The sequence below is a fragment of the Coffea arabica genome, chromosome 7c, assembly GCF_036785885.1.
Source record: "Coffea arabica cultivar ET-39 chromosome 7c, Coffea Arabica ET-39 HiFi, whole genome shotgun sequence".
NCBI classification, from domain to species: domain Eukaryota; kingdom Viridiplantae; phylum Streptophyta; class Magnoliopsida; order Gentianales; family Rubiaceae; genus Coffea; species Coffea arabica.
Window position 1 is genome coordinate 22,198,680 of NC_092322.1, and position 18,381 is coordinate 22,217,060.

General features: G+C 36.4%; 1 protein-coding gene across 1 annotated transcript; it reads left to right on the plus strand.

Annotated features, from left to right (window-relative positions):
* Positions 1-12,272: 12,272 nt before the first annotated feature.
* LOC113699754 (uncharacterized) lies at positions 12,273-14,511 on the plus strand. Its single transcript, XM_027220103.1, has 6 exons — positions 12,273-12,306; positions 12,922-13,043; positions 13,155-13,525; positions 13,612-13,681; positions 14,112-14,232; positions 14,423-14,511. Exons 1-6 carry the CDS (start codon positions 12,273-12,275, stop codon positions 14,509-14,511), a joined length of 807 nt encoding a protein of 268 aa, XP_027075904.1.
* Positions 14,512-18,381: the final 3,870 nt, after the last annotated feature.

Here is an 18,381-nt window from a genome sequence, read left to right on the forward strand (position 1 = left end):
TGGCTCTTCAGAGCGTTTCCAAAATTTCTATCATTTGGACGCACCACATTGCTTTCAAAACTAATTTCCTCGCAATTCCATTTCCTCTCCTTGGTTGAACTTTCCTCTTTGTGTTGTTGATAACATTTATGATTGAAGGAGAGTGGTTCCTTCATAAAGTGGTCCTTTTATGATTATTGATGTCTCGGACCAGATTGATGATTGGTTGACTTGGAATTTTTTTTTTTTTTTTGAGTGTTCACTTGGAAATCCATTTTTAATCAACTTTTAGAAAACCAACAAGCGTACTTTAGAATACCAAATGCATTTAAAAATGAAGCCCTTTTGGTCTATAGTCTTTTTGTTGTTATTGCTGTGTAAGAAAATTAAAATAACAATTGCACCATAAAATGAAATGGATATAGCTATTAATTGGGGATATCAGCTTGAAAATGCTTTTCACTTGTTCCTTTAAAGGGAATTCTTACAGCACAAATTATCATAAAAAGGAGATCACGTGAAAATGCAAAAGGGAAAAACATAAACAACAGACTTCTGAAACTAATTGATTCCCGCCAATGTTGAATTGCCGGTCTTACGAATGTGCTAAGTTCAGGGCAAGTATACCTTTATAAAAAATTTTATGATATGGCCATCAATCATAAATACAAACTCCAAACTTTTCCATGAATCATAATACATTGTAATTCTGTATTGTGTCCACTGTCCACTGTTTGTAAATGGTTTGAAAAATCAAGCATAATCTGTTACTATAGTCCCATGGTCTCTAAAAAGACAAGTCCCAGCTCTGGGGCCAAATCTCCTTAATTAGCCCTTGGACTTTTGCTTTGAAGAAGCTGGTTAATAAAAATTGGCTGTCATCAACCATTCTAAATCAATTCCAATTACCAAGCCAAATCCTCCCCTAACCAGACGTAGTTATAAATTTTTTTAAAAAAAGGGGTCTAATCGACAGAAACTGTTGTGAGTGTTTACTTCCAAATGCTAACTCGATAATAACCAGAAACTACTGTTACATTGGTTACTTTGTGATCTATTATTTTATTCTAGAGGAAATGAAGAAAGTGCAGAAAAAAAACTCGTCAAAGTAGAATATGAGCTCAGTTCAGTCAATGGTCGACTGCTGCAATTCACACAAGACTAGCTGCCCCCTTTTTTCTCCTTACCCAACCATTAGAAGCCATTCTCAAAGCAATTTCCTGACAGATTCAAAACACAACTTATGCAAAACACAGTCAGGCGTAGACTTGACTCAAAACTATTTATCAATACAGAGAAAACTGCTCTCTCCATCAAACCTAAATTATAGTGATACAATCACTTTACTATATTATTATTATCACTTTATTCCTTTAATTATAGTGATACAACCACTTTATTTTCTAAAATTATTTTCTAGACATTTTACCCCATCGTTAATCTAACCAGTATGTTAAAAAAAATTTAAATGTATTTACCCCTTTTTTGTATATAATTAAAAATAAAAAGTTGGAATGGTTATTTTTCTTTTTTTTTACTCTAAGAGTTCCAAAAACATAAAAATAAAAGAGTTTTCTGAAATATCTTTTTTCATACTTATTCATACTAGGAAAAGAAAAAGAGACAGGAGAGAAGATTTTGCCAAGAAAGAAAAGAAAATAAGGAAGAATCTAATTTTATCATATCACTTTAACATCATCGGGGTTATGATTGGAATTGGGTGGTAAACTGAAAAGTAAAGTAATTTTAAAATAATAAAAACATTGAATTCTTTCTTATTTATATTTTGTAACAAAAAAAAAAGAATTGAGCTCTCTCCCTTTCTCTACCCCCTATCTTTCTAATTTTTTCAACATTAAAAAGATTGCCAAGAAAAAAGAAACTAATGTTTTGACTTTTTTTTTCTTGATACTAAAAAGGAGAAGAGGCACTCTAAATTTTTTATTGTTTTTATTATCCAAAGAGGGTGCTAGTTTCTTCTAAAGTTTTTTAACTTCCTAAATTGGTTTAATAGTCGGATTAATTGCCTAAAAATAATTTTTTGGGGATAGATTGATAATGAGACTATAATTTTATGGGGGTAAAGTGATAATAATTTTAAGAACTAAACATGTTTTTGCATTTGAATTAACGGACTCCATTAACTTTGACCATTAATTTTACGGATAAAGTGACTGAAAAAAAAAATTCATAGTAGAACGAAATGTTAAGAGGTAAAGTGATAATAACCCTCAACTACTAGATTTATTATGTAGTTATTCAAATAGTTAGTCTAGACTATAATAAAATTTTTCATAAGCAATAGAGTCTATTACAGCCTACCGCAGTTAAGGTTCTTTGCCAATTAAATCTGCCAAAAAAAAAAGTCATTATTAAGGGAGATTTGCAATCAACAATAAAAACTAAGTTCCTCGCATTTCCATTTTCCTCTTCAGTCATACAATCTCCAATTTCCTTGTCCGCTCCTTGGTTGAACTTTCCTCTCTGTGCTATTGATAACATTTATGATCATCATTATCACAGGAAGATTTTAAGTGAAGGAGAGAGGTTCCTTCATAAAGTGATCCTTTTATGATTATTGATGTCTGGATCCATGATTGATGATTAGTTGACTTGGAAAATTTTTTTTTTTTGAGTGTTGACTTGGAAATCCATTTTAAATCAACTTTTAGAATACCAACAAGCAGACTTTTCTTGTTGGGCTCCATTGATGGTAGTTTTGATCGGTAAATGCAATTAAAAATGAAGCCCTTTTGGTCTATAGTCTTTCTGTTGTTATTGCTGCTTAAGAAAATTAAAATAATATTTGCTACATTGAGCAGAAAAATCCAACAGAAATTCTTACAGCACAAATTATCATAAAAGGAGGTCAAGTGAAAACTTTTGGACGTACTAGAAAATATTCGAAATAGTTTTACAGAATATTGGTGATAGGTTGTAATTTTATCATTTATTTTATTATTAATTTTTTCTATTACCTGATCCGATGTGAATTAATTATTAGATTCTACTGACTTTTGACAATTTACATTTATTTTAAGGAGTAGAACGAAAATACTATAATAAATGCCAATTTGACAGTCATCATGAAAGAGTTCAAGTAGCAAGCATCCAAAAGCATTTTTGAAATATTAAGACGCGATCCTTTTTTGATAAAAAGGTAATTTGCGAAAGACAGCATTAGGAAAACAACGAAAAGGCTGGAGTTTTCTTCTTCGGCCAGCGGACGCCGCACAGTGGCAGTAGTAATTAGATTGGAAATAGGAAATAGAATAGCAGACGAGAGCACTACTTTAGTTTAGCTTTTCTTGACTTTTCTTCTTCGTCTCTTAGCGGGGACTCTTAATATCTTTTTGCTCTGCACGAATGTTAGTGGCAATGGAAGAATTGAATGATTCCCTGTAGTTTTCCTCATTTGACTTTTGCTTTTCATCCTTAGTAGTTTTCTTCTCGTATATCTGGACAATTAGAAAGAATTGGATCAATTGCTGTAGCTTGCTTTTCTCATTGATTGAAGCGAATTGAATTTTCCCAATTTCGAAGGACAATGGCAGCTGCTTTCTCTTCAATTTTGCATGGGTCTTTGTTGTTAGGGATGAACTAAATCCCCTTTTTCTAGTCAAGAAATAACGGAGGTTTTGATTCATCCAAAAATTATGAGATCGATGTAATTTTATCTTTTCCTTTTATTTATTGGTATTCGCATATTCTCTGATTACAGTGCTTATGGTTGTTCAATTAATTGATTGTCTTGGAACCGGATAGTGAATTGATTTAGTAATCTATTGTCAATTAGGGTATTAAATCCGTAATTGTTTAATTGCCTTGAAATAGTGACAACTGACATAATTGGGTTTGTGTCAGGGGAATACGCGGGTTAATTTAAAATAACCCTGATAGTGTGTTATTTAGTTAGAATAGGGCTCTTCTAATACGTAAGACAATTGGGGAATTAAATCTTACGGGCGTACCTAAAATTATTTCTCAATTAGAGCAGTGATTAACGGGCGTACCTTAATCGCCAATACAGTAAGGAGGAGTTGACTGTCATCGCTTGTTTAACAGTTATAACCTATTTATTAGTAAATAATTAGAATTGCCTTTGCATAGATGATCAATTAGGTGAGTCATTGTTAAAGTTATTTTTTAGCTAGGTGTTTAGTTATTATTACTCTAATTTTAGTAATTTGTCATTTAATCTTTTGTTGGCTAATTATTTTTATTCGAATCATTTACTTACTGCCATTGTTATAAAAAATCTCCCATTGTTACTTTGAATATAAAAAAGAGACAAATATCCTTAGTTCTTGAGGATACGACCCTACTTGCCCTGTTTACAGATTAATAATTATTTGTGAAAAAGCCATCCTATTCGGGTATATCGGATCAAATAAACTCTTCGGAAATAGGGTGAATCAAGTAATCCATTGCACACCTAGAGTCCCTACTCCAATACTTAGAATCGGGTTTTGGTTACTTTAATTGGCAATTAGATTTATTTTTGTTATTGCACAGACATCGACAACTTATCAATTTTTGGCGCCGTTGCTGGGGACTGGCGTTAGTATTTGTTTCCTTTTAATTTCATTTTTGTTCTAATTTTCTAGTGCTTTTCGAGTGTATGGCTCGTTCTTCTCGTACAGGTGAATTGATTTTTGACCCTGAGGTAGAGAAGATTGCGCATAGAACAAGGAAAGAGACCAGACAATTCAGAGAAGAGCATTCCAGTGCTGCATTTCAGAGACCTGAGCCAGAAGTTGAACCAACAGATTCACATAGTGATACTTCGAGTGACTCAGATCAAGAAAAAGTCACTATGGCTAATACACGAACACTAAAGGAGTTGGCTGCTCCTGATTTAAATCAGCAACCCTTATGCATTACTTTTTCACATTTAAATGATAACACTCTATTTGAATTAAAATCTGGTCTAACTCATTTTTTATCATCTTTTCATGGTTTGCCAGGTGAAGAACCTTACAAGCACTTGCAAGAGTTTGATGTCATTTGTAACAGTATGAAATCCCCGGGGATTACAGACGAGCAGTGACAGGATGTCGAGCCTGTGCAATAATAAATACCTGCTCAAACAAAATATAATTTCTGTAGATAGTGATAAGTAGGGTCGAATCCACAGGGACTGGGGATAATTCGTTTCTTCTAGAATTCAAAGTATGAGGAGTTTTTTTGGAGAATATAAAATAGCTGATTAACTAACTAATGAAACAACTAATAAAAATAAACAGGAATTAATCAATAATCAATACAACTCTAGCCAAAGGTGCAACTTTTCAGACACGGTCCATTCAACTGATCATCGATGCAAAGATAATTCAATTACTCATTACTAGATTGGTTATAGTTGTCATACACGCGATGAGCAACCAGCCTTTAATTAATTTCTCGATAGTTAAGGTATGACCGTTAACCATTTCTCTAACAAAAAAATAACCCTAGGTACGACCGTAGGATTTAATTACTCGATTGCATTAATAATTAGAAAAGGCCAACCCTAACCAACAAACACGCTACGAGAGTTTTTAAGTTAGATCATACGTTTCCTTAACATGGAACCAATCACGCTAGTCACCACTGGTATTAATCGATTGAACAATTACGGATTCAATCAATTAATTTGGCATTAGATCATTAGGTTAATTCGAATATCGGGCCCTTGACATTCAAATAACATAACAAGTATAAGCAATTAAATCAGGAAACGTACAAATACCAATGAATAAAAGAAATAAATAAAATTAATTCGATCTCACAGATATTTGGAACCGCGCCTTCAAGTTGGCCTTCGACTAGATGAAGGGTTTAGCCACACTATATAATTAAATCTCCACGCAAATTAATTGATTGCAAAGGCATCACGTTTTTCGCTGAAAAGCAGGAGTAAAAGATGTTTTTCCCTTTGGAAAATATTGTCGAGCACCTCGTGCGCAAGAAAAGGAAAAAAGAAAGAAAAACTAAAACTAAATCTATGCTAAAGCTATTGATAAGAACCCTATGTACGTTTGTTTTTTTTTAAAGCCAAATGACTAATGATCAATCTCCGTGGGTCCCTACCGAATTGAGCAAGCACTACAAAAGCTTCTTGCACCAACCGAGCCTTCCCTTATTTTTTGTTTCCTATTACTAGTAGGATTCCAATCTCCTAATCAGTAAAAAGAATTGCAATCCGATTTTGGCACCCCGTGGGCCAGGGTTCGTAAAGCTCTTTGGAGTCTCCCACGTATGGAGCAATTTTCTTCAACAGGTCCCCCTTTTTAGCATATTTCAGTTCAACTTCCTTGTAGATAGGTCCAAATACCAAATATAAGTATATATTAACAATTTAAACAATATTTGGCAAGGACAAAGGGGGAAGTTAACAATAAAATTACTAACAATTAACACCCTATCAATTCCCCCCACACCTGAATCATGTTTGTGCTCAAGTATGAGAATATCAAGCAAACACCAAAATTTGACAATGGCTATTACTCCAACTATCGCATTGCCAAGATACCAAGAAAAACATATATCAAGCATCACAGGTCAAGATCCAGGAAAAATCACCCCAGTTAGTTTTTAAACCACCAACTCCTCCAAATTAAGGCAAACTAATCTAAGAAAAGGGAATGTCGCTCAACATTTATCAGCAAATGGTCCAACTATTAACCAAAATCTCAACATTAAATCTATAATTCGGCCAGCTGACTTATATCACACACTAACACAACCTTCACCTTTTTATCACGTTTTTCTATTCTGCTTTTTTTTTTTCTTTTCAATAATAACAAAAAACTTAGTCTCTAGCCATTAGAGTCTTTTGACGCGAACTCCAACATTTGTCAGATGAAGGAGCCCGGTTACTTAGCTCCGATCGCTATAAGACCACGTACTCATAGTGATCACTACTTTTTGACGTGAGAATCGACACTTTTGGTGAAAATTCCCGGTTACTTAGTAGTAACTCTAGCGGGGTACAGTCAACTCTTATTTGCAGCCATATAGCATAATAACTGAAAATAACACAAAAGCAACAGCAGCCAGCCGTATATTTTCAAACATGGAGAACTAAAGTTAATAACTGAACCAATTCACATGAAAAATGTCAACAATGATTCCCTATACCTAGATAAGTTAACCAAAAATTAGAGGAGTCAAGCAATTACTGATATTCACCAAAGAGAAGCCCCTGAACTCAACAACATTAACTTGATATTCTTTTATTATTAAAACTTGGCAAGAGCAGAATTAGAGGCAACAATCCAACATCAAAACTTGGTATTCAAATAAGAGCTGATCATGAATAAAAGAAATAAACGAAAAGGAGATAAATATCAAACAAAAACAAAAAAAAATACCTAAAAACCAAAAACTAGAAATACCAGCACCAAAACTGACCCCTCCACACCTAAACCACACATTGCCCTCAATGTGATAATCTAACAGGAAAAGGAAGGAGAAGGGCAACGGTATTTCCCTGAAATCATCAAAATAGGGGCAGGTTGGGTGGGAACTGAGGAGCAAGACCCGCATGGTGCATAAGTGCTGTCAAATTCTGCGCCATGTTATGCAAGTTGACGTCAATGTGGGTCATTTGAGTCTCCAGTCTCTCAACTGGCATCTGGAGTTGGAGCTAGTCGTCAACCCCTGGGGTGGGAGGGGGCTGAGAAGTTCTAGGTGTCCTAGACACCTGGACTACCGCTGTGGAGCGGCGCGTTGATGGAGGCATGCAAGGAGAACTGGGCGTCGCGTGTGGCTGAGGTGGAGTGGTGCATGCTGAGAAGTGGGTCGGTGAGAGGTGGTGGCATGCAGGCTGATGGCTCGCGATGGAGGGAGCGGCGGGCAGCGGCGACTGCCATGCAAGGGAGCGCGGCGCCTGTGTCGCTTCCGTGGGTCGACGACGACGGTGGCGGTCGTGGCTGCTCGAGCTGAGTGCTGGAGGAGTGACGAGGGAGAAGGGAGAGCGCGAGGAGCGAGACGGGAGATAGAGAGAAAGGAAAAGGCGGCGGATGCATGAGGGGGAGGCAGGAGCTGTGGGTGGTGGTGTATCGGCCAAAAAAGAAAAGATGGAAAAGGAGAAGCAAGGCAGCAGGAAAGAAAAGGGAAAGAAAAGAGGAAGAAGGAAAGAAAGAAAGAAAGAAAAGAAGAAAGAAAGGAAAAGAAGAAAAAGAAAAAAATAGTTTTTTTTTGGGAATTTTTTTTTAGAATTGAATTGAGATTGGAAAATTCGAATTTTGAGCACCAAAACTGAAAATGAAAACGGAAATTACTTTTATTTTAAAATTTTTTATTTTTATTTTTATTTTGAAAATGAAAAATTATTTTCTTTGTTTTTGGGTCGTCAAACACTGCGTGGGCACGCCAAGATTATAAAACATCCACTGATCTCAGGAGTCACTAACATGGCGCGGGCACGGCAAGATTGCATTTCCTGCCAATATTACGAGATGTTGAGATTTGACCAACATGGCGCGGGCATGCCAAGATTGGTAAACGTCTACTAACCTTTGAAGTCATTGACACCGCGTGGGCATGCCAAAATTCTTGTCCTGACCACATTGAAGGAAAATATTAAGATCGACTACCACCCAAATGAGAAACGACAAAATGAAAGAATTGAACAACGAAAAATGATAAAATCAATAATTGGGTTGCCTCCCAAAAAGTGCCTTTTTTTATTGTCTTTGGATAGACATTGTCATATTTGTTCAGGGAGGATAAAATCTTGTGGCTTGTTTTAGTACTTCATCTTCTATATAGTCCTGAAAGCCCTCGTAAATAGAGTAATCCTTCAGCACACGAGCTACGATTTTCCATGAACTAGTAGATGGCGCCAAACAAGTCAACGATAATCTGAATTCTCTATTCACTCCTTCATCACGTGCATTTATTGGTCCAAGATATCTTGTCATCGCCACTTTTAATTTATTCCTGTCATGAAATTCAAAATTTTCTGGTATATTAAAGTCAATCTCACTAACAGGAATTGAAGAATAAGGGTCAGGAGAATATTGATTAAGGAATGAAGAAGATGTCACCGCATTTGGAGTTTGTTCACTGGATTCATTCACTTGAACGAGTTGATATTGGGCTCTCATTTCTTGCAGTTCAACTTCCTTTTCAATTGCATCTTTAGATCCATTTTCTTGAGACTCTTGCAGCTCCATGTCACTTGGCCGGATAATTGCACTCTCATCTTCTTCAAGGTTGATGTTGGTCTATGAGGGTAATTCTTCACATATGTGAAAGCTAATTGCGTTATCGTGAATGTCAATAGATACACTTGATTCGCTATCCCGGATGTCAATAGTTGCACTTGATCCGCCATCGCTTGTGTCTCCTGATGAAATCGATATGTATTAACAGCTAGTAATTCAATCATTTCTTCAAGAGACATAGCTGACATGGATGATGGTTGTTGAAACTCTTGCTGTTGAAAATCCATTGGTCCGGTCGCATAATTAAAATTGAAATTATCCCATCATCCTTGATCATACCTATTTGAGTAAGGGTCATACCACGTTTGAAATCGAGGTAAAAAATCTCCAAAAGTATCAATCGGAGCACTTAGGTTATCTTGAAATGTGGGGCCTATGTCGGTTGAATAACCTGAGGCAAAATAAGTTCAACAATTTGCAACAGCCAATCAATCATTAGGAAAAACACGAGTCTCATAACCCAATTCACGAATAAAGTCCAGTCTATCACCAAAATACGGAATGTTAGCAGCCATAAATTTTATACAAAAAATAATAATAATAAGAGAAAAAAAAAGAAAACAAGATGAACTAAAAAAAAACAAATTAATCTGGCACCAGTCCTCGGCAACGGTGCCAAAAATTGACAGGGTGTCGAACCTGTGCAATAATAAATACCTGTTCAAACAAAATATAATTTCTGTAGATAGTGATAAGCAGGGTCGAATCCACAGGGACTGGGAATAATTTGTTTTTTCTAGAGTTCAAAGTATGAAGGGTTTTTTTGGAGAATATAAAATAACTGATTAACTAACTAATGAAACAACTAATAAAAATAAACAGGAATTAATCAATAACCAATACGACTCTAGTCAAAGGTGCAACTTTTCAGACACGGTCCATTCAACTGATCATCGATGCAAAAATAATTCAATTACTCATTACTAGATTGGTTATAGTTGTCATACACACAATGAATAACTAGCCTTTCCTTAATTTCTTGATAGTTAAGGTACGATCGTTAACTGTTTTTCTAACCAAAAAATAATCCTAGGTACGACCGTAGGATTTAATTACTCGATTGTATTAATAATTAAAAAAACCTAACCCTAACCAACAAACACACTACGAGGGTTTGTTTAAGTTAGATCATACGTTTCCCTAATATGAAACCAATCACGCTAGTCACCACTGGTATTAATCGATTGAACAATTACGGATTCAATCAATTAATTTGGCATTAGATCATTAGGTTAATTCGAATATCGGGCCCTTGACATTCAAATAACATAACAAGTATAAGCAATTAAATCAGGAAACGTACAAATACCAATGAATAAAAGAAATAAATAAAATTAATTCGATCTCACAGATATTTGGAACCGCGCCATCAAGTTGGCCTTCGACTAGATGAAGGGTTTAGCCACGCCGTATAATTAAATCTCCACGCAAATTAATTGATTACAAAGGCATCACGTTTTTCACTAGAAAGCAGGAGTAAAAGATGTTTTTCCCGTTGGAAAATATTGTCGAGCACCTTGTGCGCATGAAAAGGAAAAAAGAAAGAAAAACTAAAACTAAAGCTATGCTAAAACTATTGATAAGAACCCTCTGTACGTTTGTTTCTTTTTAAAGCCAAATGACTAATGATCAATCTCCGTGGGTCCCTATCGAATTGAGCAAGCACTGCAAAAGCTTCCTGAATGAACCGAGCCTTCCCTTATTTTTTGTTTCCTATTACTAGTAGGATTCCAATCTCCTAATTAGCAAAAGGAATTGCAATCCGATTTTGGCACCCTGTGGGCCAGGGTTCGTGAAGCTCTTTGGAGTCTCCCACGTGTGGAGCAATTTTCTTCAACAAATCCCCCTTTTTAGCATATTTCAGTTCAACTTCCCTGTAGATAGGTCCAAATACCAGATATAAGTATATATTAATAATTTAAACAATATTTGGCAAGGACAAAAGGGGAAATTAACAATAAAATTACTAACAATTAACACCCTATCAAGCAGATAAAAATGAGGGCATTCCCCTTCTCTCTTAAGGACTCGGCAAAAGATTAGTTGTACTACCTTTCTCCAAGTAGCATCACCACGTGGGACCAACTAAAGAAAAAATTTCTAGAAAAATATTTTCTTGTGTCTTGAGCCGCCAGCTTAAGGAAAGAAATCATACTGCATGATTAAACATTTCATCCCTAAAAGTGCACATTAATATGGTTCTTATATTTTTCATGTAATTAAGGCATCTTCTGTTTTTATCTACAGGCCAATGCCTGCATAATTGATTTTTTCGTGAATATTTTCCTTGTGGATAGGGATCGGAGATTGAAGGGATTATGTTCAATAATGACATTCCAAAGATCAGCCCTGGCCTTCAAGTTTATAAAAAGTATCCGATTTCAAAAGCCATAGTAAGGCTCATTTCAGTAAAATGTCAAACTGCTGAACTGAAGATCCAGTGGGTTTGGAAACCCCCTTGCCACGTAGGTATCGTCGTCCTCCACGCGGCGAGTGGGATTGGCACGATGGTGACACGGCGCGAATTGATTGGTTGTCAACTGTGCCTGTTGCACCTGATTCTTCCTCCCCTTTGTTCGTCATCCTGTCTTTCCTTCCTACCGTTTAATTCTACTGTGATTTTCTACAGATGTTCAATTGAGGTGGTCAGCTACTCTCTACTCGCTCACCAGGCTCCTCTCTACCGGCTCTTACCTATTTTTTTTTTTACTCCGCCACATATTGGTGTTGTCTCCACTCCGAATTTTATCTTTCCCACACCTGATTTTCCCTCTCCTCTCTCCTTCGTTCGTTTTTCTTTTCGCTTATTTTGCTTCTATGTTACTTGCTCCCCGCTTCCTTTTACCTTTTTCTTGACATTCTGAGACTGCTCCCATTCAAAAATTACTGTCTCTTCGCAGTCCTTGCACATTTTCCCCACATTCTCTATATTCTTTTCTTCTGGTGGAAAATTGATTTTTCAAAGACTATGTTGACTGAGTTTATTAGAATGAACAAAACAAATGCTACAGCTCAGAATTTGAAGTGCTTATATAAAGATTTTCTGCAACATTTTTTATGAACTCCAAAAATAAAGACATGGTCAGAGAGGAGAAAGGTCATAGGGAGACTGGTAACTGTCGAGCCTAGGAAAGGAGAAAGGTACTACATAAGACTTTTACTCACACATGTTCAGGAACCAACGTCGTTTGATGACTTACTTATGGTTAGAGGTCACAAAACTGGCTTTCTTTGAGAAGCCTGTTTGCAGTTAGGATTATTGGAATCTGATTCCTATATAGAAGAAGCATTATAGGAAGCTGCTCATTTCCAGATGCCATATTTGTTAAGGTCTTTATTTGCAATGCTTCTGTTTTATTGTTCTCCAAAAAATCCCAAACATCTTTGGCAAGCATTTGAAGAGCAGCTATCTTCTGATTATAAACGAAATTGCACACATCGACACTGTACATCAATAGAGATTAAATGGAAAGTTCTTCAGGATATTAATTCAACATTGGAACACTTGGAAAAAACCTTGATGACTATCATTTCCTCGAAGATTCCTTTACATCCCGTTATGGTGAGCCCCTGACTAAAGAAATTAAAAGTGAAACTGCGACACCGATTGATCCAGAAGATCTACTTCTTCCTCAAAAATTGAATGCTGGATGAAGGCATGCATTTAATTTGATTCTGGATTCAATATGCAAATCAAAAGGTCAAGTTTTTTTTATTGATAGTCCAGGTGGAATGGGTAAAACTTTCTTATATCGAGTGCTTCTCGCTTTTCTTCGTTCACAAGGATATGTGGCAATTGCAGTTGCCACATCTGGGGTCGCAGCACCTATCATCTCTGGTGGTAGAACTGCACACTCAAAATATAAGATTCCTTTGGATTTTTTAAAACCAAAAACTTGTCAACAAAGTAAGTAGAGCAGTGTTACCAAGCTGATTATTAATGCTAAATTAATCTTGAAGGATGAGGCTTCAATGGAAAAAACGGAAACAATAGAGGCGGTTCATTGTCTTCTTACAGATATAATGGAATTTGATGTACCCTTTGGAGGAAAAACTATTATTTTTGGCAGTGATTTTCCCCAAACCCTGCCAGTTATTGAACAGCTAGGCGAGTCAGAATCGATCAAATCGACTGTTCTATATTCACATTTATGGTCTCATATGCGTAAGCAGCGACTGGCAACAAATATGAAAGCTGCCTTAGATGCAGCATTTTCCGATTTTTTTATTAGAGTAGGAGAAGATGTTGAACCTGTTGACGAACATGGTCAGATGTCCCTTCCACCTCATATGGTTATTTCTTATCATAACAAAGAAGAGTTGCTTGACAGGTTATAATCATATAGTGCATTATAAGTAGCTCATTCCGTCCGTGTATTTTTGACTATTTGTCCTAATTACATGTAAATTCTTCCAGGTTATTTGGGATCGTCTTTCCTGATTTAAATATGTACTCTTGTAATCCTTATCGAATGATAAATAGATGTGTACTTTGTCCAAAAAATAGTTCATTGGATGAAATTAATAGGATGATGATTGCAAAATTTCCGAAAAATCTTCACAGATATAGAAGTTGTGATAGAACTGTTGATAAGAGAAATCAGACAGATTATGAGGACTTTCTAAATTCTTTTAACCCAAAATCTCATTAACTTTTACGCAAAAAAACTGTCCTTTAATACTTCTAAGAAATGTGAATCCAACGGATGGTCTTTGCAATGGCACACGATTAATCTGTAGAGAATTGGGTGAGCTCACAATTACTGCGGAAATTTTCTCTGGTCCTCATAAAAGGAAAAAGTCTTCAGTCCAAAAAATCCTTTGCGGACTTTTGATAGCGAAAAGAATGGTATTCCATTTATACGGACACAGTTTCATGTCCGTTTATGCTTTGCATTGACAATCAATAAACCTCAGGGTCAGACTCTTGACTATGTTGAAATTTATCTCAGTAAACCTGTCTTTTTTCACGGCCAGCTTTGTGTTGCTCTCTCTAGAGTTAGGAATTCTTCCGCAGTTAAAGCTTTAATTGCTTCGGGTACTTCTGATGACATCAAAGTTGATTGTAAAACAAGAAATCTTGTCTTTCATGATATATTTTGCTTGACTAACACATGACATACGAGGTCTGATTACCCGTACCGTTGAATACTTATTAGTTTTTGATTTGAAGAATCAAATGTTGTTGTCAATTTTCCATTCTATTTCTGTTTTCTAAAAATTTACAGAATGGAACATGTTATCCCAGTCAAAGACGTCCTACCAGGCTCTGAAGGCAGGACTTGCAAAGTCACTGTGCAACAAAAACAGCAGATAACTGGATCAGCAACGCCGCCAATTAAAAAATGAAAGTTTATTTTGTTGGATTCAGAAGTCTTCTCCCTGCTGCCATGATATATACTTCTTCATACTGCATGATTAAACATTTCATCGCTAAAAGAGCGAATTAATATGGTTCTTATATTTTTCATATAATTAAGGCATATTCTATTTTTATCTACAGGTCAATGCATGCATAATTGATTATTTCGTGAATATTTTCCTTGTGGATTGGGATCGGAGATTGACGGGATTATGTTCAATAATGACATTCCAAAGATCAGCCCTGGCCTTCAAGTTTATAAAAAGTATCCGATTTCAAAAGCCATAGTCAGGCTCATTCCAGTAAAATGTCAAACTGCTGAACTGAAGATCCAGTGGGTGTGGAAGCCCCCTTGCCACGTAGTTATCGTCGTCCTCCACGTGGCGAGATGGGATTGGTATGATGGTGACACGGCGCGAATTGATTGGTTGTCAACTGTGCCTGTTGCACCTGATTCTTCCTCCCCTTTGTTCGTCGTCTCGTCTTTCCTTCCTACCATTTAATTCTACTGTGATTTTCTACAGATGTTCAATCGAGGTGGTCAGCTACTCTCTACTCCCTGATCAGGCTCCTCTCTACCAGCTCTAACCTGCTTCTTTCTTTTTTTACTCCGCCACATATTGGTGTTGTCTCCACTCCGAATTTTATCTTTCCCGCACCGGATTTTCCCTCTCCTCTCTCCTTCGTTCGTCTTTCATTTCGCTTATTTTGCTTCTGTGTTGCTTGCTCCCCGCTTCCTTTTACCTTTTTCTCAACATTCTGAGGCTGCTCCCATTCAAAAATTACTGTCTCTTCGCAGTCCTTGCACGTCTTCCCCACATTCTCTCTATTCTTTCCTTCTGGTGGAAAATTGATTTTTCAAAGGCTATGTTGACTGAGTTTATCAGAATGAACAAAACAAATGCTACAGCTCAGAATTTGAAGTGCTTATATAAAGATTTTCTGCAACATTTTTTATGAACTCCAAAAATAAAGACATGGTCAGAGAGGAGAAAGGTCATAGGGAGACTTGTAACTGTCGAGCCTAAGAAAGGAGAAAGGTACTACATAAGACTTTTACTCACACATGTTCAGGAACCAACGTCGTTTGATGACTTACTATGGTTAGAGGTCACAAAATTGGCTCTCTTAGAGAAGCCTGTTTGCAGTTAGGATTATTGGAATCTGATTCCTATATAGAAGAAACATTACAGGAAGCTGCTCATTTCCAGATGCCATATTTGTTAAGGTCTTTATTTGCAATGCTTCTGTTTTATTGTTCTCCAAAAAATCCCAAACATCTTTGGCAAGCATTTGAAGAGCAGCTATCTTCTGATTATAAATGAAATTGCGCACATCGACACTGCACATCAATAGAGATTAGAAGGAAAGTTCTTCAGGATATTAATTCAACATTGGAACACATGGGAAAAACCTTGATGACAATCATTTCTTCGAAGATTCCTTTACATCCCATTATGGTGAGCCCCTGGCTAAAGAAATTAAAAGTGAAACTATGACACCGATTGATCCAGAAGATCTGCTTCTTCCTCAAAAATTGAATGTTGGATGAAGGCATGCATTTAATTTGATTCTGGATTCAATATCCAGCTCAAAAGGTCAAGTTTTTTAATTGATAGTCCAGGAGGAATGGGTAAAACTTTCTTATATAGAGTGCTTCTCGCTTTTCTTCGTTCACAAGGATATGTGGCAATTGCAGTTGCCACATCTGGGGTCGCAGCACCTATCATTCCTAGTGGTAGAACTGCACACTCAAAATATAAGATTCCTTTGGATTTTTTAAAAGAAAAAACTTGTCAACAAAGTAAGTAGAGCAGTGTTGCCAGGCTGATTATGAATGCTAAATTAATCTTGTAAAATGAGGCTTCAATGGCAAAAACAGAAACAATAGAGGCGTTTCATTGTCTTCTTACAGATATAATGGAATCTGATGTACCCTTTGGAGGAAAAACTATTATTTTTGGCGGTGATTTTCCCCAAACCCTGCCAGTAATTGAACAGCTAGGCAAGTGAGATTCGATCAAATCAACTGTTCTATATTCACATTTATGGTCTCATATGCCTAAGCAGCGACTGGCAACAAATATGAGAGCTACCTTAAATCCAGCATTTTCAGCTTTTTTTATTAGAGTAGGAGAAGATGTTGAACCTGTTGATGAACATGGTCAGATGTCCCTTCCACCTCATATGGTTATTTCTTATCATAACAAAGAAGAGTCGCTTGACAGGTTATAATCATATAGTGCATTAGAAGTAGTTCATTCCATCCGTGTATTTTTGACTATTTGTCCTAATTACATATAAATTCTTCCAGGTTATTTTGGATCGTGTTTCCTGATTTAAATCTGTACTCTTGTAATCCTTGTCGAATGATAAATAGATGTGTAATTTGTCCAAAAAATAGTTCAGTGGATGAAATTAATAGGACGATGATTGCAAAATTTTTGAAAAATCTTCACAGATATAGAAGTTGTGATAGAACTGTTGATAAGAGAAATCAGACAGATTATGAGGACTTTCTAAATTCTTTTAACCCAAAACCTCATGAACTTTTACGCAAAGAAAACTGTCCTATAATTCTTCTAAGAAATGTGAATCCAACGGATGGTCTTTGCAATGGCACACAATTAATCTGTAGAGAATTGGGTGAGCTCACAATTACTGCGGAAATTTTCTCTGGTCCTCATAAAGGGAAAAAGTCTTCATTCCAAAAATTCCTTTGCGGACTTTTGATAGTGAAAAGAATGTTATTCCATTTATACGAACACAGTTTCACGTCCGTTTATGCTTTGCAATGACAATCAATAAACCTCAGGGTCTGACTCTTGACTATGTTGAAATTTATCTCAGTGAACCTGTCTTTTTTCACGGCCAGCTTTATTTTGCTCTCTCTAGAGTTAGGAATTTTTCCGCAGTTAAAGTTTTAATTGCTCCGGGTACTTCTGAAGACATCAAAGTTGATTGTAAAACAAGAAATCTTGTTTTTCATGATATATTTTGCTTGACTAACACATGATATACGAGGTCTGATTACCCGTACCATTGAATACTTATTAGTTTATGATTTGAAGAATGAAATGCTGTTGCCAATTTTCCATTCTTTTTCTGTTTTCTAAAAATTTACAGAATGGAACATGTTATCCCAGTCAAAGACGTCCTACTAGGCTCTGAAGGCAGGACCTGCAAAGTCACCGTGCAAGAAAAACAGCAGATAACTAGATCAGCAACGCCGCCAATAAAAAAATGAAAGTTTATTTTGTTGTATTCAGAAGTCTTCTCTCTGCTGCCATGATATATACTTCTTCATACTGCATGATTAAACATTTCATTGCTAAAAGAGCGCATTAATATAGTTCTTATATTTTTCATATAATTAAGGCATCTTCTGTTTTTATCTACAATTCAATGCATGCATAGTTGATTATTTCGTCAATATTTTCCTTGTGGATAGGGATCGGAGATTGACGGGATTATGTTCAATAATGGCATTCCAAAGATCAGCCCTGGCCTTCAAGTTTATAAAAAGTATCCGATTTCAAAAGCCATAGTAAGGCTCATTCCAGTAAAATGTCAAACTGCTGAACTGAAGATCCAGTGGGTGTGGAAGCCCCCTTGCCACGTAGGTATCGTCGTCCTCCACGTGGCGAGATGGGATTGGCACGATGGTGACACGGCGCGAATTGATTGGTTGTCAACTGTGCCTGTTGCACCTAATTCTTCCTCCCCTTTGTTCGTCGTCCCGTCTTTCCTTCCTACCGTTTATTTCGACTGTGATTTTCTACAGATGTTCGATTGAGGTGGTCAGCTACTCCCTACTCGCTCATC

Bases quoted from the DNA above. Each gene is read 5' to 3' on its own strand.
- LOC113699754 (XM_027220103.1), top strand. From the start codon at position 12,273: ATGGTCAGAGAGGAGAAAGGTCATAGGGAGACTG. The intron at 13,682-14,111 runs GTACTTTGTCCA...AATAAACCTCAG, and splicing joins ATCGAATGATAAATAGATGT to GGTCAGACTCTTGACTATGT. The intron at 14,233-14,422 runs GTACTTCTGATG...AAAAATTTACAG, and splicing joins TAAAGCTTTAATTGCTTCGG to AATGGAACATGTTATCCCAG.